This window comes from Pyxicephalus adspersus, chromosome 2, assembly GCF_032062135.1.
Source record: "Pyxicephalus adspersus chromosome 2, UCB_Pads_2.0, whole genome shotgun sequence".
NCBI classification, from domain to species: Eukaryota; Metazoa; Chordata; class Amphibia; order Anura; family Pyxicephalidae; genus Pyxicephalus; species Pyxicephalus adspersus.
Genome location: NC_092859.1, coordinates 73,311,369 through 73,332,713, shown reverse-complemented (window position 1 = coordinate 73,332,713; position 21,345 = coordinate 73,311,369). Strand labels below are relative to the sequence as shown.

The 21,345-nt window shown below is 36.5% G+C and overlaps 2 protein-coding genes across 3 annotated transcripts in view; one reads left to right on the top strand and one right to left on the bottom strand.

Annotated features, from left to right (window-relative positions):
* Positions 1-20,702, bottom strand: part of CFAP43 (cilia and flagella associated protein 43) — a 35,408-nt gene extending 14,706 nt beyond the window's left edge. The window contains exons 1-22 of the mRNA XM_072398997.1: positions 20,441-20,702; positions 19,921-20,174; positions 18,889-18,985; positions 18,005-18,172; positions 16,735-16,885; positions 15,579-15,735; positions 13,675-13,757; positions 12,589-12,720; positions 11,635-11,751; positions 11,175-11,255; positions 10,887-11,035; positions 10,231-10,334; positions 9,348-9,503; positions 8,551-8,720; positions 7,567-7,710; positions 6,820-6,950; positions 5,371-5,524; positions 4,746-4,850; positions 3,382-3,459; positions 2,498-2,623; positions 640-744; positions 438-554 (exon numbers count right to left, since the gene is read on the bottom strand). Of these exons, the coding sequence (XP_072255098.1) occupies positions 438-554; positions 640-744; positions 2,498-2,623; positions 3,382-3,459; positions 4,746-4,850; positions 5,371-5,524; positions 6,820-6,950; positions 7,567-7,710; positions 8,551-8,720; positions 9,348-9,503; positions 10,231-10,334; positions 10,887-11,035; positions 11,175-11,255; positions 11,635-11,751; positions 12,589-12,720; positions 13,675-13,757; positions 15,579-15,735; positions 16,735-16,885; positions 18,005-18,172; positions 18,889-18,985; positions 19,921-20,174; positions 20,441-20,472 (2,811 nt within the window). The 5' untranslated portion in view covers positions 20,473-20,702. The remainder of the gene's footprint in view (positions 1-437; positions 555-639; positions 745-2,497; positions 2,624-3,381; positions 3,460-4,745; positions 4,851-5,370; positions 5,525-6,819; positions 6,951-7,566; positions 7,711-8,550; positions 8,721-9,347; positions 9,504-10,230; positions 10,335-10,886; positions 11,036-11,174; positions 11,256-11,634; positions 11,752-12,588; positions 12,721-13,674; positions 13,758-15,578; positions 15,736-16,734; positions 16,886-18,004; positions 18,173-18,888; positions 18,986-19,920; positions 20,175-20,440) is intronic.
* A 48-nt stretch (positions 20,703-20,750) lies between these two features.
* The window catches only part of KIAA1191 (KIAA1191 ortholog), a 12,011-nt gene continuing 11,416 nt past the window's right edge, over positions 20,751-21,345 (top strand). For both annotated transcript variants that reach the window (XM_072400994.1, XM_072400993.1), the window contains exon 1: positions 20,751-20,908. The gene's annotated coding sequence lies outside the window, so the exon portion shown is untranslated. The remainder of the gene's footprint in view (positions 20,909-21,345) is intronic.

Below are 21,345 nucleotides of genomic sequence, written 5' to 3'. Positions count from 1 at the left end.
AGACAACACAATTTATATAAAAAGTATGGATTTCTTTAAAAGTCATGAAATTACTTTATTACTTCTTCAGTTGCTGTAACTGCATTCAGTCTGTCTAAATCGACCCAACTGCTGCTACCAAAACAAAGCAAGAGGGAGTAGCATTCAGGTGAGCTAACAGGAAAGAAAGAGCTGAGAATTGGTGTCACAAGCGTGGTGATAGTTTCTTGTTGGCTAAACAGACGGAAGATTATAAGGTAGCAGCATACGTTTGAAAGAACAAAGTGTTTTTCCTATTACTATGACACACAGTCAGGAACGAAAGGATCAGAACAGTAATACGTTGTTCTTTTCTTTGTACTTTTTAGAAAGTAAACCTTTTTATATTTTAACATAGTTCAATAAATAAGCTGAGTCTTAAAAAAACTCAAAATCTGTAAATGTATGAATGCCTTTACTTTGAGATCAATGGATTCAATCTTCTTGATCTTCAGCACTCTGGCAATATCTTCCAGTTCCTTTGCAGTTCGTTCTTTCAAAGGATAATTCTTGACCTCATAATCTGTATGAAAAGACTAAAAACACCAAAATGATTTTTTTTTAACTTGAGAGAATCAAACATTACCAAACATACTTATTAAAGCGATATTCCATATTTACCATAATAGAGCGTCCTTTAACAGCCATGGCATCCCAGCATTCTTTCTTTATAACATCACGCAGGTACTGTTTGGCCAAGTTTTCCATTTCAATTTCCTGCCTCACCTTTAAATAACAGAGATTTTTTTACTGATATATAAGTTATAAACAGTAAGACCATTTGAAAGATGTCATATTCTATCCCGTTTTGTAACGGCAACATCACTCAATTACAAGCACCAAACTGATGTGTAAAGTATAGTATAGTAGATGCTTTAAAGCGGGCCATTTTTACCATTATATAAAAGGGTGGCTAATCATTTTATATGTAAAAAACAAGTTTTTTTTTTTGTTTAATATTTTGTGGAGGACCCCTCACCTTTTATCTTTACTGCCATGGCGGTAAAGACTGAAGGGGAAAAGGGGAAACCTGCAGCCTCCTGCGATACCTACATCACATAATCCAGGAGGCTGTTGGCTGCTCCTTCTGCACATGCCCGAGATCAGGCATGCCTCATATAGAGCTTTCCTGGAATGAAAAAAAGTGAAAGTGCAAGTACACATTTTCAGGAAGAAATGTCCTCCAATCTTGTTCCTGCAAAGTGCTGATGAAAATATTAAAGCCAAGACGCACTTTAAAAGAGCACTCCACATGCTTTATATCTGGAGCTCTCACAGTCTACAGAGGAAGAGGTATTCTCTTTGTCATACCGGAGCTTATGGGAGTCTAAGATATATCACAAAAATCCCAGTCGAGGGGAGCTCAGGTCACTGGTGCCTTAAAAGTATTCTCCTGAAGAAGTGGCATGGCATCCCAGCAAATAATGAGTAGACAGTTATGCCATAGAAACCATATCTAATTGTTTTTTGCTGAGTCTGTACAAAGGACTGCCCAACCCTGTCCTATCTCCGCTGTAGGCTTTGAATGAGAATCAACACCATTTAGATGTAGTCTTTACTCTGGCTGCCCCACCATATCCTTACCCAATGTTGGACAGGAAGGTGACACTGTATTATGCAATGTGGCCTCCTATAATACTGTATGTAGTATAGAGATTGCATTTTAAATCTAGAAGCAGATACAATTCACAAAACTAATTGTTTAGCATTAATTTGATCTAAGTTGGATGCATACATTTGGCAGCGTGTTCCCCTTTTTTTTTACCTTAGTAAATACTTCCTATTACAATTTCATATTAGAATATCTGTATTAGATAACAAAGATTGGACAATTACAGCTTTAACCATATTAGTTTAATGTTATCATATGTATTGATTTTATTTTAGGTAGGAAAATTAAGTCTTAAGTTTTACTGGTACACTCACTGTAAACTCTAGAAAAGGAGCCAGAATTTACTTTGATTGCTCATTGTTTATTGAGACTTGTAAGAAGGGTTATGTTTGCTCCAAGCTGGGTTCCTCCCAAATGGCCTTATATCAAGACTGCTTTTCTTATTCTGGTACTACTGTCATGAGACTTAGGCTGGCCATACACAGGTAGATTTTATTTAGTTGAGCAATCTATTCAGTTGTTTCATAGGATGGCCCACAAATCGATTCTTTGTTTCTGAAGTTGACTGACCAAATGTTATCAACATTGAATGTAGAAAATAAAAGAACCTCAAATGGCCAGGTCAGAAATTTTTCATCAGTTGTACAAATATCTGACAGAATTTTGAAATCTGTTTGTTTCTCAATCTTCCTGTTCAGGTGAGTTTTGAAGCATGTGAACATTCACTTGTCTGCATTGATTGATTGAAAAGAACGGATAATAAATAATTGAATAAGCATTGATTATGATATATGGTAGTAACATCAGTTGATTTTCAATCAAGGAATGACATATTTATAAATCTTGTAACTTTAAATAACCCCCTACCTTCTCTACTTCCTGCATTCTTTCTGCTTGCAGTCTCTCCTGTTCCTCTGCGTCCAGGTTAAATTCTTGCTGTTCTAATTTTTCAACGTCAGGTAATGATTCATTCTCTCGCATCATTGCCTGTATCTATAAAAGGCACATTTTATGAACAAATTAAACAAGGATATAGAAAATAACAAAACAATACAATGCTAAGAATCTAGAATATCCAATCTCATAGTTTTCTTTTCGTAAACAAAACCAAAAACATTACTAGAAGACATCATAGCAGTGGCTTGCTGCATATCTTCAAAACAGTCTGATTGGCTGGGAATCCCAAAATCCATCCTATATTTGGCTTAACTGCTATAAGGCTGTGTTTACATCTCTATGTTTTGGTTTGATGTAGGTGTAATGGATGAAAAGAAATCCTGCTTTATGCAAAGTGAATTGATAACACAACATGCTTAAAACTGAGGTGTAAAAAAATGCAAAGGTGTCACTGATGACTAGGACCAGCTTTAAAAAGCATAATCTTTAATGAAGGACAACAAGAGATATGAAACCTGTCTCATTTAGTGGGCTTTCACCGTTTTTTTAGCCTGGGGACAAAAGAGCCTGTCAGTCTGGGTTGGTGAAATGTATTCTTTATATATTCGTTTAGAACTTTCAAGGAGGCCAGTGAAACCAATTTGCCAAGATCACAAACAGCATTCAGTACCCAATGCAATGGAAATAAGAAGGGGTAGATTCACACTTTATTGTGACCTGTCAGTAGTGTCCAAGGGTTTGCTATAAATTATATTTGGGATGTAATGTTCTGTGTAAAATAAGTAAACAGTAATACTTGTAGATATCACAGACAATTTCTATTTTCATGATAAAATACTTTTAAAGACACTTACTCTTTGCCTTAGTTCTTTTACACCCTTTTTTATACTTTTCTTTTGGTTGGAAAATTTCTTTGTTTCTTCTTTTATTGCCTTTTAAAACAAACATGTGAATGAACACAATAAACATGTACATTGCACAGTGCTTTAAATTAATGACTATTACCGGTATAAGAAAACTGAAACACTTGGGACACCTGGTTCTTTCACCTGTATAGTACCTGTATAGTTGCAGTGTGCTCTGCTAAAGTGCTTACACTCTGTGCCCCAACTTTTTTTTAGAGCTTCCACTCCCTAAATCTGGAATGGCCCCCTTTTTAAAAATCATTTTTATAAAGGTGGTGTAATATTAGCAACTCATCCAATGTCTGTGATCCATTCAGTGAAAGATGGTTGTGACTGGTTGCTCTGGGTTAATGCACTGTACATCATGGTTGCTCATAACAGTTAACTGAATGAAGCTAAAAAAATTTTTTAATGCTTACTGATCAAGCATTTATAAGAACCTACCTTGATAATTTTACTGCACATTTATTTTAATTTTAAATTAATCTGATTTGTATAACTGGAGTTTGCAAAAAAAACAGCAAATACTACTTTCCAATTAACACACACAAAAGAAAACCTCTATAACCTAAATCGAACAGCACAGATGAATTATATAGACATGTTTAATATTGTGATGTGCTTTGTAATCATGTCTACTTTTACTTGTCTAAATCCCCATAAAAAATAGTAAGTTGCTAGAGAAAATTAAAAGATAAAAAAACGTGTAAAGAGTGGCATGAATACAACAATGCTGAATTCTTTAACACAGTGGTCGCCAACCTTTTTGGTCCTGCGGACCACTACATTTACTGGCTCCCAACCACGCATAGTGATGTCGTGATGGCATAAATCCTCCCACTTCCCATCGCAGATCTGAGCCTGTGATGGGAGAGTGAGCAGGTGGTGTCCAGAGACACAGCCAGCCCACTTCTCTGAGCCAGGGATTTGTACCGTTTCCACGGCTCTGGCTGGTGTGCCCCCCCAGCGGGGTCCCTCCCCTGACCTCGCTCGGGGGTGCACCGGCCAGAGCCGTGGACCACCAAAATTTTCCCGTGGGCCACTGGTTGCCGACTGCTGCTTTACCACACACTGGGCCTGATTTATTAAAGCTCTCCAAGACTGTAGAGGATACACTTTCATCAGAGGATACAGTTTCATCAAGCTGGGTCATATCCAGCAAACATGGAATGGATCTGGAAAATAGAAAATAGCAAATGACTTTGAAAAAATACATTCCAGGTTTGCTGGATCACATAGCTCCACTGATGAAAGTCTTGAAGAGCTTTAATAAATTAGGCCCACTGACTCATTACAGTAACTATAATTCATACCTCATCACGCTTCTGATCAAGCCATGTAGGATCTCCGAGTGTAATAGATGAGGTGACTGTAAAGCTATCGTCCTGTTCAGTGACCTCCACACTTAGCGGGTTGTCCTATGTAAAGAGTAAACAAACTTATTATCCATTTTGACAAAATAGAGATGTAATAAAATTCTTAAAAAATCAAGAGAAGATTTGAAGTGAAGAAAAAAGCAGGTGCCAAATATACAAGCCAATTAAAGTTGTTAACTCCTTAATGGCTGCTACGAGTACTACCGTTTACCATGCAAGCATAACAAGCTTATAAAGCTGAGTCTATTAGTTTTACCATGGTACATGAATAATTCATCATTTAATATCAATATATTTGTCACCTTAAGTTGAAAGGTATAATGTAAAAGTTCTATCAGCCAAAACATACCAGTTAAACAAATACTTCAAGATACTAATGGAATACATGAAAACTGGAAAAACAATTCAGTTGTTCCTCAAACCCCTCAAACCAGGATTCTTAAAGAGAATTTCTAACAGGCAGTCCCTTGAACCGTTTTTTAGGAGTCATCTTTTAGCAGTCATTTAGCAGTCATCTGAAATTTAAAGCAATGTAAAGCAAAAGGAAACATAGGAAACTAACCTCTGTTTCCTGAACTGTTGCATTTTCAATATCTAGTGACCAAGCTGGCATTTTTCTTAAAGCCTCATCTTCTTCAAATATTGTTGATTGGAGAGAAATGCTGAGAGACCTCCCATATTCTTGGGCAGCATTTACTATACTGTTTCCAGGCGGTCTGTGTATATAAAGAAATATATAAATATGATCTCTAGTTTACTAATAGTAACCAACATTGACTGCAGTGATTTACTGAAATTTTTTTACATCTGTAACAACCAAACCCGAAACATTTTAAATGCAATTCGTGTTTTTGCATTGTTTTAAAGTTTCTCTTCTATTAAGATTTTTTTAAAAACAACAATATTTAATACAATATACAATATAAAAGAAAGAAAAAACACCCCGTGTCGACAGTGGAACTGCAAACAGACCAACAAGTAAACTACAAAAAAGATACCATAATATAATGCAACCTGGCTACAAGGAGCACAGATATACAAGGAATAATAAAAATAAACAATATTAATCAAAACAGAAGTCCAACAGAAAATATCAATTTTTAAGGCATTATTAAAGCTCATATAAAATATAAAGCTCAGTAAACTTTTTTTTTAATTAATTTATTAATACACAGATTTAATGGATCTGTTAAGATATTATTGTCTGGAGTACCAAATTACAGGTATGTCATTGTCAATGGAAAAGACAAATCTAAACGCAAATGGTCAGCCAAATAAAAATTTCCAGATTGCCGATCCCTCACGGCAAATTATCACAGCAAGTGATTTAAACTACCCCCACCAACTAACAGAGCCAGCTTCAATCAAAGTCTTTGTAATCCCCAAGGGAGTTACGAGGATCCCCCAGGATAGCATAAAGTCATTGGCCCTGATTTATGAAAGTTCTCCAAGGCTGGGGAGAAAACACTTTCAGAAGTGAACTGGGTGATCCAGAAAACATTGAATGGATTTTTAAACATCATTTTCTATTTGCTAGCAAATGTTTTGAATCCTGGACCAGATCCATTCCAGGTTTGCTGGATCACCCAGTTCACTTCTGAAAGTGTATTCTCCCCAGCCTTGGAGAGCTTTCATAAATCAGGGTCATTCTCTCTTTTAATCCCAATTATAAAATATATTTAGAATGAAAGTGAGAGTAAATACAAAGTTTTAAGTTACCACCAGAACAGGAATAAAGGGGAAATACTGACACTTGTTCTCATGACTTATTGCAATATGACAAACATGGTGGCAAAAAAATTTCATAGACAGTTTTAATTCTACCCTACTTCATTCAAAATAAAAAAATGACTTTAAATATACTTTAAATTAGTGAGAGACCTTTTATTATATCATAGTAGGAAAAACAGCAGATGTTGATTACTAAAAGGATGCTGCAGTTGAGTTAATATATAAATAAATAAATGTGATTTCAGTTTGTGCCTTTGCCTCGCTTGGCTTCTAAACTCACCTCCATCTGAGACACACAATTGTTCCATCTCCCATTCCTGTTGTAATCAGTGTATGTCCATCTAAAGAAAAGGCCATTGATCCAATACCCCCAGTATAGTACGAGTGACAGCTCACTTGAGCAAAGGTTTTCTGGAAATTAGCAAAGAGGAACAGTTATTGGACCTACTGTGGAAGATCAAAAGATATAGCTATAATATTATATAAAAATTACAGTGTGGAGCTCAAATACTCATAACTCTGCATACAACCAAAAGCTTTCACATTTCACAAAATAAATCAATTTGTGCTGAGTGAGGGGTTATGTAAAAAAACATTAAATAGTTTTGAAGTCCAGTTCAACAAAGTTGTCTTTTTTCTGCATGTATTGCTTCCAGACAAATTAAATATTGAACTGACTTCAAATGAAAATGAAAGGTGTAAGAAGGAAAAGTAGACCTAAAGTTTCCCCTCAAGTTGACAAAAGACATTAGGTGTAAATTGTACTTAGCAAGTAAATTACTTATGTAACTAAGCTACACCACAAACTGGTTATTTGGGCAGAGCCTGCCCTTTACGTCTGCACATTTCTTAATGACATACAATACATGCCAGACATGGATGTCTGCCTCAATTAAGTGGATACAAAAACATGAAATATCAGGGAGTGAAGTCTGCTCCCCTCTTTCAAAGATCCCAGAAAAATCACCATGAACTTTTGCCTGACTGGTGTATTAGTAATCTATAGTATACATCTGTGTTTACTCACAAAATTAGAGCAATCTTGAAGATACAAAATGCCATCTCTTGCAGCGACAGCCAACCACTTGTGATGAGAAGACAAATGAAGAGATCCAGGTCCAAGCTGACTTACTCGCACCTTCTTCTCAGAAGACAGCCACCCAGCAGCATCCTACAGACATAAACAAGCATTTTTGTTTATTTACACAAAAAGTATTTATTACATTAGAGTTCAGCACTAATCAGTTTATCACTGACTAATGAAAATAAATTTATAATTGGTTTCTGGGAGTTGCAGAACAGCACAGTTTTATACCACATCGTTAATAAACTAGCTGGTTTGAAGAAGAAGTGTTTTCTGATTTACTGCATGTGCAATTTTTTTTTGTGTGTGAAGTTTGGTGCTTACTATGATATATATTAGCTTTCCTTAAACACAAATGCAAATGTAGTGGTAAAGACCAAATGCAAACTCATTTTCAGATTTTAATAGAGGTGACAAGGGATAAAATCTGCTGCTGGTGCACCCAACAGGGAGATTTCCCCTTAATTCAGGATAAAGAAAACATGACTAAAGATCCCCCCCCCCCTACTTAGGACACATTGAAACAAATATCCAATTACGCCAAGTCAGCCTGAATGATTCAGTGAACTTTTTTGTTCCAGTACTCTGTTTACTTAGATTAGTTTACTTAGATAAAGCAGAATGGCCAATCCTAGGCCATGCCAGATAAGGTGTTGACCTGCCACCAACAACTGTTCTAGACTAAATTAACGATGACAGTATTATCAGATACTATTATAATAGTATCTTTCCTATAAACTTTGATTGAAACACAAATAACTTCCATACAAGTTTTTTATATACTTATAGTACAAATAAGTGCTCATTGTGTATATGTCTTAAATGATTGCAGAGCTTTACAGTAGTATTGCATCTCAGACAGAACATGTATACCATCTAAATGCCTAATCATGAGACATTTCAGTAGTAACATTCTAAAATGTTTACCTTTGGCAGCAAGAATTTATAAATCAATGTAGAATAGCTGCTGTAGCCATAGACTGAACTGCCACTGCTTCCTAGAACAGCTGAATATAAGGGCTGCTCCACTTTGTATTTTTGCCTTTGGATCATGATATCTTTAAACATCCCATGCTGATCAGTGTATTCATTTGGATCTGAAAGTACATGACACATGTAAATTTAAGGTTTTTCTGTTGACCCAAACTTTCCCAGCAACCCTGTTACTTCTGCTGTATAATTATTTGTGGAAAATTGCCTGACAAATTTCTATTTATGGCCAGGATATCCTAAGTAGTTCTTGCAGGCGCCAGCATGCCTCACAAACAGTAACATACAGTATTATTTGAATATTTGTAATATGTGTTAATGATTGGGCAGGTAATGGCCAGTGTGTTTTCCTGAATGCCCTCCCACAGTCTGCATAGCTATATATGTGGTGACCTGAAAAAGAAGTGAAGCCAATAATTTGTGAAAGATCATCAAGGGGAGTAGGTAATCTCAGCAGTCTGAGCTCAGGGGAGGTGTGCTGAATGACATTGGTTATAACTGAAGCAATAAGAGAATTGGTACTTTGTTGCAGAATGATGAGTCTACAGGTAAAATTGCTGGTAAGCCAGATCTAGGATGATAGCCCCAGAGCCTTCAATATTAATGGCTCCCAGGGTTTGCTAAAGCATTTCTAAAAATGTATCAACCATGTGAAAAATATTTTTAGTATTGGTGTTCTTAAAAATGAATGTAACGTTCGATGTAATTAAAAATACACTGTGTTTGGAATTTACTTGCTAATGTTTGCAGAGGCAAGGAAAAGAGCTCCAGCTGAGTGCCATTCTCTTCTTCTTCATTTTCTCCCATTGGACAGACAAGTGTCAAAATTTTAATGTGTTGTGTATCCATCACACTTAGTGATGACAAGGAAAGAATATCTCCACCAACCACTAGGAAAAAGCACATGTTTAATATAAAAGAGGATACAAGCATGGGTTATCACAGTTTGGAGAAAATTTAGACTTTTCGTTTTAACAGATTTATATTCCACAGGTGTTAATTTTTAAATATGATTGGTGAATGACAGTGACCATTATCACATTTACGTATATGAAATATTTACTTTCTGCTGATTGTCAAATTTAGTGTTTCTCAACCAGGGTTCCGATTGGGGGTTACCATTGGGCATTCTTCCTACTGATCACTACACCAAAGTATTGTGAGCTGAGGATACAGTGATTATAGATATAATTATGTAATACTATAAATATTTTATATGGGAAAGTTATTTCAAGGGTTTCCCTGTGTTAAAAGGTTTAGAAGTACTGGTTTAGTAGGTCTTTATTTAATGATGATGTTACACATGAAGATACTAAAGAAATGTTATGGGTTTCATAAACTGGATTCATTTTGGTATGCAACCCCTTCATCAGAGCTATGAAAAATAGGTTAAGATAAAGGGAAAAATTACAAAATGCTAATAATTATCCACCTAGACACTAAATTATGTTCTAGCGTTTACTAACAAGTTGAAGGTATGAATAGGAATGAAACAAAAACAGAGTTACTAGATTTTATTGAGAACAAACAATATTGAAAGCCTGAAGTTCACAAAATGTTCCTTTTTTTAACACTTCAGTGCTCCTGTCATCACTTGCATTTAAATTGAATGATTACCTGTATATCCAAGAACTTGAAAACCACTTGATGGTCTTGCATCTACTATAAATATATGTCCATCAGCAGCTCCCGTCATGAGGAAATGACCTTTTTGATCAAAACTAGAAAATGTTCAAGATGGCAGAATAAACATCATGTTAATAACTTGTAATTATGTGTAACTTAGAGTTGGATTTACTCCTTAATACAAGTATTTGCCAGAAGGCCAGAAGACCTATTTTATTTAAACAGAAAAGATCAACATACATTTTCCAAGTCCCCCCTTTGAAGGAACTTCAAGTCCCCCCTTTGTCAATTCAAGGCTTAGCAATGAGTTTGCTTTCATTCCCTATATCCTCTCAGCATACAGTTACTTTTGCTTTGCTGTTGGCTGTTCTGTTCAGCACCAGGGACCTGAAGAAGATATCCATCCCTTCTTGATATAAAGGAACATGTGACAATGGTGGGCCAATCTGCTCTGTCACATGGAAAGCCGACTCTGGCAACTGGTTAAACATAGCAATGGGTGAGCCAAATAAAGCTGCTGTAAATATATGCCACTGGAGCGGGCTGCATTTAATACATGTGTTGCTTTGCCATAATCTAAATGGGCAAGGCACAGGCTCACTTTATGATCTACCCATGGGGTAAAAGTCATACTAAAGATAACTTACTGCAGGTGCACAACAGGAACATGATAAAGTCTTTTTCTTTGAACGATTCGAGGAGATTTTATTTTTACGCCATCAATAAAATAAACATGTCCAGTGCTGCTTCCTATTGCAGCATAATGGGATGATGGGCAGCATGCCATGCAAGTTACCTACAAAAGAAAGGCAATATTACTACTCTCAAGCAGACACAATATGATTTAGCAGATCATGATCATTAATAGAAATGATTCACTTGCATTCTCTACTCCAAATAACACATTTTAGACATTTTAATTAAATAATTATTACCTGGGTGTCAAGATTTAAAGCACTGATTTTTTCTCCATCTTCCACCGACCACATCTGAACACATCCAGACCTGCCCACGCTCTTTAATCCAAAAATAAAAAAGTGAAATTTTTTGCATTGAATTCATGTTGGAGGTTGTAAAAAAAATAGGGATCATTCAATCCCAGAAATACATGTCCTTTTCTATTGGCATTCTATGCCCAATGCTTTAAAACATCAACTTCTTAAAACATTGAGTCTTCTCTCATGTAAAATAGAACTACATTACTATGTAAATGTTCTTGTCTTCTACTGGCGTATTAAAATTCTTGAGGCTACAAAAATAAAAAAGGCTTACTTTCCTATCATGAGCATTTTGTAGTAAAATGTTTTTTCTTTTACACACTTTAGCATGTGTCCAGGACTAGAGAAATACAATTATAACAGTCGTAGTAATGTGGGTGAGTATTGGAAAACTTACCATGCAATACTTGCTTCCATTGGTCAAATAATCAACACCAATTAAGCCCTCATTGTATACACTAAGAATCGGGGAAGGTTTTTGAGAATGTTTGTGGTTGTATATATAAACAGAGCTCTAAAACAGAAGATTGAAAGTATAATGTTGAAGAAAGCAGTAAATGTTTTGAAAAACACTGTTATACAGAAAAGTTTCATGCAGGAGGCTAGAAAACATTTTCAATCTGTTCTAATCACTTTTATTCCCTGAAACATGCAGCAGTATTTCATGGATATGGTAAGAGTTCTATAGTTCATAATATAGCGATAGTGTTCTATCCCTCCCAATTCCCAACAACAGCATCAATGCAGGAGCAATGTAATACCTTCCACACAGTGATGATGATGATGGTGATGGTGGTGATTTTGGATCAAGTGGGTATGGGGTTTACCTGCTTTTTAGTAATCCAGTTAAGAGATTCCCTTTTGCTTTGCTTGTTCTTACAATGGTTTTAAAAAGGAAGTGAGGGTGAATATCCAACAGCAACATAGGCAAAAATGTATTTGGGAATCACAACAAAGACCAAGCAGGCAGAGTTAAAGTGAGGTGGGATGAGTAACTAAAACAGACAACTGAATCATACCCAGTAACTAAATAAATAATATAACAGAGTGTGGACTTTTGTATGTGTTCATGGAAGGCATCAGTAGAAAGGGGGAGGTACAAGTAGAGGTCACATGAATAGGAGCAGTAGGAGCGGCAATGGGGGCAAGATTATCCAGCACAGGCTGCGGAAGCAACAAAAAGAAATCACAGGAGTTCAGCTATGAAGCTTAGAAGCAGCCTTTGCCAAAAAAGACATGTCAGCTGACCTGTCTGCAAGCCAGATGGAGAACAATGATGCAGGTTGTCAAGCCCTTGGCAGAACTGAAATGAAAATTGTGATGCATGTGACCTTCTAGAAGTCTGACTTACCTTGCTTGTAGCAACGGAAAGCATCTTGTAATCAGATGAGAAACTGATACTTTCAATGGGTTCCTTTGCATTCCAGCATTCTTCTAATTTACATTCTGAACCCTTTATGGAACATGACCACAAAACACCTTCCTAAAAATACATACACATTATCCATGTTACTATTATTATTAATATTAATAATAAAAAGGATTTATAAAGCACCAACATATTACGCATGGATGTACATAGGGGTTGCAAATGACAGACAGATACAGAAAGTGAAACAAGAGAAGAGGACTCTGCCCAGAAGAGCTTACAATCTAAGAGGTGAGGGATTTTCACACAATAGGAGGGGAGATTTGGAATGGTGGGTAAGTAGAGAGGGTTTTAAAAGACAGAAGATGGTGGGAAATTCGGAAAAGATGGGTTTTGTGCTCTTTTAAATAAGTGGAAAGTGGGAACAAATAGGAAGGCCAAGGAAACCCATTCCAGAGAGTTGGGGCTGCTCAAGAAAGGTCTTGGAGCCGTGCGTGTGATGAGGTCAGTAGGTCATTGGAGGAGCGAAGAGAGCGGCTAGGGGAGTATTTTTCTATCAGGTCAGAAAGGTAAGTAGGACAAGAACTGTGGGGGAATTTGAAGGCAAAGCACAGGAGCTTGATTTTGATTCTAAGGTGAAATGGAAACCAATGAAGAGAACTACAAAGAGATGCAGCAGAAGAGGCGTGGTTAATGAAACATGTATCACTATATATAGATAACCTGTCATAAAAAAATATAGAATATAAATTCAAGCTTTTGCAGCTTACTTAGCACCTTTCTGGTGATGTCCCACAGGGACCCGCTGCACAGCAATACAGCTCCCCATGGATTGATAAGAACCGCATGTGGCTTACAGTATTACTGCACAGAACAGTACTGACAAGTGAGAAGCACTCTGTCCAGAAGTAAGGAATGCCCACACTGATGACTGAGGGTAAGTAAAAGGACCTGTGACATCACTTGACAAACTAAAAGACTGCATATTTTAGGTATAAAAAAAAATAGGTGTGTGGGGAGAGGGCATTGCTAGCGTCTCTAAAAACACTTTTCGATTAAAACTCTTACATCTCCTGCCAAGTAGAGTCCATCTTTGTAAAGTGCCATAGTGTCTATGCTTCCTTTTATAACTGTAGCTCCAGGAAATTCACCTGAAGAAAAAAAACAAACAAAAAAAATGTATTAAATGTTAAAAGAAGTCTAAAATGTCATTATCTGTATATATGACAAAATGTACACACACAGAGCTGTGCAAAACCCTAATGATTTCATGTCCATTTTATTTTACCATTTTAGGTTTATGTGTTTTTAAAATTATGTTGGACAATTTTTTTCAGAGATCAGCGGCCAGATGCCTCATCTAAGTACATTGGAAATCACCCACTCCGCCCACTGTTGCTGAATTGAGGACACATGTAGGGGACATTCGGCTTATGGAACATTTATCTGCTAGGCTCAATAACAAACTGGTGAAATTTGAAGAAATTTGGGCCCCATGGGATCAAGAAGCTGCTACCGGTATTGTATAGTTGCTCATCTGAACCTTAAAAATGATTGGCTGCACTAGTTATTTCCCTAGTGGCATCTTGGACTTCTTCCTGTTCTCGCCTTTTCTTCTTTCTCCTTCCTTTCTTTTCTCTTTTTTTAAAATTTGATTTTGCAAAGGTGTTTCTTTAAGAATGCTTATTTGTTTCACTTGATGCTGGATAAGTACTGATTGTGTGTTGATATAATTGTTACGAAGGGTTAGAAAAACACAGGTGTATTTGTAATCTTGTTCTTGTTCCTGTGGTTTTGTATGTATTTCATGATGTTTGTTTTCATGTTTTCACATCATTCTGTATTTTGTGCCCACCTTTCTCTTATTGTTTAATATGTTTTATTTGATTTTTTGTGATCCTGCTTTGTTTTTCTTTAATAAAAATTTAAAAAAGAATACAATGTAAAAAAAAAATAAAAAGAATACAATGTGTGAGTCTATTCTGGATCTTGTACTTTTTTCCTTTTTTTTCTTTAGTGTTTTATTTTCTTGTTATATTGCATTAATGTACATAGGTTTTATTTATGATTTTTTATTCTGTTATTTTATAATCTGTTATATTGTCATCTCTGGAAATCTAATAAAAATGAATTTGGACTACAAAAACAAATTACAGAGGTCAAATTCAAACAATGATGTGCTTAAACACTGAAGAATAGATATATTCTGTATCCAGGACTCCCTACCAGGGCTAAAGCTTAAATTTACTTCCAAACAGTTTTTTTCAGACAGCAAATAGTACTTAAAAAAGGTACAACATGATCTAAGATGAGAAAGATACATCTATTATAAAAGGAATAATTTTTTTCTGCAAAAAGCCCTGAATAGTATGGCACTCCCAGATGGACATCTTATATTTCCCAGTGAGGTTTCCCATTGATTGTTTCCCCTTTATTTTTGGCAGCACAAAATGGACAATTGGATAGCACTCCTACCACTGGGGTCCCAAGTTTGCATGTTCTTTGTGTTTAATAGTGTTTTTTCCCCACATTCTAAAAAATTACAGTTAAATAATTGGCTTCCCCTTAACAATGGCATTAGACTAAGGTAGGGGCATGGTGGTGGTGAGCTCGGTGGTGAGCTATGGTGAGTTAGCAAAATTACTATGGACTCTGAAAAGCGTTGCATAATATTTTGGAACTATATGAAAACATAAAATAAACATGTCTCACATTTACAAGAAATTTTCCAACACCGAATTGACTAAAAGCTGCTGCAGCTGGGCAGCAGTTAGTTGGCAATAGGTTGTCTATTGCTTTCCTAAGAAATAGTAGCAATGTTACACAGATTAGTACAAGGAATAATTCTTTACATCTTGGGAATATTTTAAGGTACCCATACTAAAGTAAAGTCTAAGATTAATTTATCAGCCCATCAGATAAATACTTTCTATATTAAAGAAACTGTACAGTTATAATATTAATAATTTTACCAGCTGTTTGTGAGTCCATTGGATTGAGAAAAGTCACCATTTGTGTCTCCGGGTTAATAGACAGTAGCTGTCCTCCTTTACAGCCCACATACAGCTCAGACGTTGCACTCCAGCAATGTGTATTGGGTTTAACAACTGGTTTTTGTTGTTCTTTTGGCTTAAACACACAAAGATTACAAATTAACTACAAGACAATATTCTTATGGGTTAACACAATACAAATAATTAATGTGTTATTTTAGGAACAAAAGTACCAACTCATAACAAAAATGTATACATTTTAATACATATAGTTGTTTTTTCGCAACCGGAAGCACCAAACAAATACAGTCAAGAAAACCTCCTTTCTTAATTTATGAAAGATGTATTGGGTGGTTATAGCATTTCTCAAAGGATCTGATTTATTAAAGCTCTCCAAGGCTGGAGAGGATACACTTTCATTACTGAAGCTGGGTGATCTAGCATACCTGGAATGGATCTGTCCAGATTAAAAACATTTGCTAACAAATAGCAAATTAAATTTAAGAAATCTGTTCCAGGTTTTCTGGATTACCCAGGTTTACTGATGAAAGTGTATCCTCTCCACCCTTGGGGAGATTTAATAAATCAATTAATGTAATGTAAGTGTTACGCTATCACCTTTTTAATAGTTCATTTACACCTATCTGTTCTGGTGCATTGTAGTAATGTGTGTGACAACACAATGCACTGAACACTATAGATTTATTTTTAGTGGCACATCAATACAGTTGAAGCTGAAGGTAATAATGCACGGAAATAAAATACTTCTCACACATTGTCCTTATAATTTAAGCCCAAAAAAACAGCCTTTACATATTAGATATATAGTGTGATATATAGGGCCTGTTTTATGAAGACTCTCATCAAGACTGAAGAATCAAGACTGGAGAGGATACACTTTCATTAGTGAAGCTGGGTAATCCAGCAAACCTGGAATCGATCTGGTTCAGGATTGAAAACCTTTACCAACAAATAAATTACTTTTAAGAAATCCATTCTTGATCCTCTCCAGTCTTGGAGAGCTTTAATAAATCAGGCCCATTGTGTCTAATATAAATAATACATATATAGTGTGTATATTTTTTAAAGTCACAATGCTGCATGGGCTGTCACTGTTATAGGTGTAATAACTTACTATAAATACTTCCGCTTCATCACCCAATAAACCAGCAATGGCCGGCATTGGCATCTGAGGTCCAAGGTATGAAAGTTCGGTGTCAATCTGAGTAGTAAAGTATTCATTTTCTGCAGTTTCTGTACCATCTTCATTTGGAAGTTTGATGAGTCTGCAGAATAAAGCACATTTTTATTTAATTGAGTGACATTTTTGTTAGTGTTAGTGTAAGAGTTAAAGCTGAACAGGCAAACAATAAGAAGCACACAAAATACTTGTGCAAAACCTCTTTACCTTGCCTAGGAATTTGTATGTCTATTCCTACAGTTCTGACATTTATACTGCTCTGCCATGCTTAAAGCTGTATCTGGCAGTGCAGGAGTCCTGAATTTAAATAAGGGTTGTAAATGAAAGACAGATACAAACAATGACACAGGAGGAAGAGATGCTCATGCCCAAAAAGAGCTTACAATCTAAGACTACCTAATGTATAAAGCTGAATAATATGTTGGCGCTTTAAAAATAAAGTTTATTATTATGATTATTAATAATAATAATAATAATAATAATAATATGCTACAGTTGTTAAGTAACACCTTCAGGTCTTGTACCTCTGCCAGCCTGTGGCTGGACTTTCATGAAAGACACAACAAAATAATGCTTAATTCCTCCTTCACTCTGTTCTATCTGCATATTAGAATACATCCCTGGCTAACACATGAGAAATGCAGCACAACTTGCTTGTTACTTCTTATCTGATTCAGCTCCTCCCAGTCTATGTTAATGCTAACATTCTGAGAGTCAGTATTTCCCTAATTTAGGCTTTCATCCACAGTAAAAGTGTTCAACCATGGCCCCATGGGGGGGGGGGGGGGGTCATTATTGCCTACTCATTGACTAATAACCCCACACACCAGATATAAGAGGTTTTCACATGGCTTCTACTAGCTTTGTTATTATTATTCTTATCCTTACTTATATATGTGGTAAGTCAGTGTTCCTGAAAAGTGTTCCTGTGGTACGTAGAGTCACTACCTTATTTCTTTTAATATTTTACAAATGTAGATTAAACAGATTCAGTCAGTGCATTGACTGTTTTTAATTAGCAGAAGGTTCGGCAGGAGTATGCTGACACTAGTTTCAGCCTTGTTACTTGCACAGCAGTAAAAAAAAGGGGCAAGCAGAACTTCAGTAATTGTTACTTAATACATACCAGTGTTTTTTTTTTCTAACATGCAATGTATTTTTTTTGAGTTAGTAACCAGTGCAAATGAACTTAAGATGGCCTTACTTTTCTTTTAGGTGATACTCTGTGTCACATACTTCAATGTTCCAAACAGTAAAGAATTCCTCGCTAGAAAGGCACAACTGATGCCAATCCACAGGGTTGAAGGTCAGACTGGTAAAACTGCAGCTGTAATAGGACTTGCTGCATAGAGAAATGCCTTCCTGCCAGTTCCTGGAATTAAAAAAGAAAAGTTACATATAAACCAATTGGTCTGCAATGCAAACTTTTTTTATGTAATACCAGTGACAACTTACATACATGAGCTGACATACATGGGACATTGGTGGGGGATATAACCAAGCCTTTTTACATGCAGATATATTTTTGTTCATTTTATGTTGTTTATTGTCAATATTTTAAAAGCTTTAGTTCTGTTTTTACCTTCCAACCAATACTGTTACACAAAGGTTACAAATATTCTGGCTCAGCAGAACTCGACCAGTTTTGTGTGACAAATTAAAAACAATGTTGAGCTCTTACTCACTGAGATTTTATTTTGGCAATTGTTAATCATGGGAAAAAAAGGCAAGGATCTCAGCATAACAGTCCTACAATACTTTTTCAGCTCACTTAGAAGATAGCAACATGTAGGTAAGTCTGCATTATACTTTAAATTTGGTTTCTTATTGGGATTTATTTTAAAACATGTAAAACTCTAATAAGCTAGTTAACAATACACCATACTGTTTCACAACAGATGTGCTTTCATAAAATAAAGCAGTGTTGCAATAGGCTAAGTGCTTTTTTTCAATGATTTTTTGCCCCCTGCACTTTAAACCATAATGCAATGTGATTGGTGTGATAAACGTCCTCCCTCCCTGATTATAATAACAGAACACAACAGTGTTGTGTACCATTCAGGTTCAAAACTTAACATTTTTTCTCACCAGATAGTAAGCCGATGATCAGGAACAGATGAATAACTAGCTAAATATTGTCCTGAATGACTGAAGGTTAATGCAGAATATTCCAACTGCGCTCCGTCTGCAAGTAAGATAAACAGAAAAGTCAGGAAAATAAAGAGGTAAAAATACAGAACAATTTTTGCTGAGATTACCATATAAAAATAACAATGTGCCTGCAGCCAAAGCATAGAAACATAGGTCATATTTTTTTGAATATATTATGATATCTTTACTTTAGTATGCACATAATACATACAAAACAACATATCATATCCAAAACCATAAGCAAACTACTTAGGACTTTACCAATACATCCATTAAAATCTTCAACACTATATTTTTCTAATCAACAATAAAACACATGTTCTCTTTTTTATACCTCCACATTTACCTGCTACCAATACTTTTAATATAACCCGCTGCATAGGATTTTGTTATAATGTAGAAATATATCATGTACTTAGCATACTACTCTGTCTCATATAGTGTTAACGTTTCCAACGAATCTCCTGAGGTAGCCTCATGGCGAAACGCGTTGGGCCAAGAAACATTTAATTTGACTATGATTTAACATCTAGAGATCTAGTTTGTTCAGCCATCCGCTCACTTACCCCATGAAGTAAAAATGGGGATGACCACTCGCATTTGTTGTATACTACACTATTTACTGAGTGCTTTTGATATACTAACTACTTTGACATCAATATAATTATTTACTGCCATAAAACCCCAGCTTTTTCTACTATTTTTTTCATCTTGAAAAATCATCTTTACTCTCTAATTATAAAATTGGGGTGGCAGCACCTAGGAGGAGGATTGTCACCTTTACCTTCCAGTTATGCTTTACAGAGTTTGTTCTGATGCACCTCTGACTCATTTCTTGGATTTAAACAGAAATTTTTATTGAGTTTTAAAATGTATAAAGCTAGTTATAGATAATGAGATATTTTCAAAGCAGCAGGACGGATCATTTGTCAAATAAATGCAATGATTTCCTATTAGACAACATCTTACCTCTCAGTTGGGCTCTCCTGACAAGTCCTGGGAAAGTATAGACATAAATATTTGGTTGGAATTTCTGGTCAGTAAATGCCACCACCTCACTGTACATATTAACAGCAAACGCTCCAATACTCCCTGTGGGACATTGTAGCAAAGTCTGTTTTCTTGTTTCTGTGTCGGTAAAAATGATAAAATTTCCACACGGATGGCACACTGTGTTACGATTGACAAAGGTGACGTGTTTCTGATTAATTCCTTGCACCCATCTGAAAAAATAAATCATGGTAAAAGTCAGTCTGGTCCAAATTATTGAACATTTTCTCAGCAGTAACCAATAGTTATGTTATACTATGTCCAGCACTTTATATAGCCGATCATCCTGAGCATGAATGTAGGTACTGCACACCAACTAATGGGAAAATAAAGTATAAAAGTTTAGAAAAGTACATTATGTGTAGAGGTTTATACAAAATATTCTGTAAATGCAGCTACCATGTCCAGTGAAATATATACCATGTCCATGCTGATTTACCTGACTTCTAAAGAGCAGCTGGAAGGGTCCATGATGTCCCTGGAATCCCAGCTACAGCACCACTACGGAACATAAACTCAGTTGCTAGGTAACAATAAACATCACACCCTATTGGACGAGGAGACGTACAAGAGATTGGTCTTTCATAGTACACGTATAGACGTCTGTACGTACAAGCCAGTTTTGTTCCCGTAACAAAGATGGCAGACATGCCATCGCTTCTGGCAAAAAAAAAACACAAATAAACCTGTAAGTCCACCCATACGCGTTACGTCATATGGCCCCTCAGAGCTCCGCCCTTAATGTGGCGCAGGCGTGGCGTGCTTTATTTCCTGTCGCCATTCTGAAGTGGATAATGGCTTCTGTCCCTGGTCGCGGTGATAGCAGTCTTTGTGTGAATCGTATAGCACGGGCGATGAGAGCTAGAGGAGACTTGTAGTATCCGAGCAGCAGTGAAGCTCCTACCGGGTGAGCGGACGCCGGGCTGTGTAGCGCCTCTTTACGTTCTTGTGGCTGTGTTTGTTTTTATGTTTTCTGGGGATGGGTGATGGCTGCTCCCGGTACCGTGTGTGTGTGTGGTCTCCGGTGCATCACTGCCGGTGTCATGTCTGCTCCACATCAGCACCATATTGCTCCCTTCTGTTCTGTGTTCTATGGGCATCACTTTGATGTGTCACCATTGTAGTGATAGGGCCAGCACTGTGCGCTATGGATCGGTGTGCGCTATGGATCGGTGTGCGCTGACCCCATGGCTCCTCTGTCGCCGCACGATGTGTGCGATCGCCTCCGGATCTGTCGCCGCACGATGTGTGCGATTGCCTCCGGATCTGTCGCCGCACGATGTGTGCGATCACCTCCGGATCTGTCGCCGTACGATGTGTGCGATCGCCTCGGGATCTGTCGCC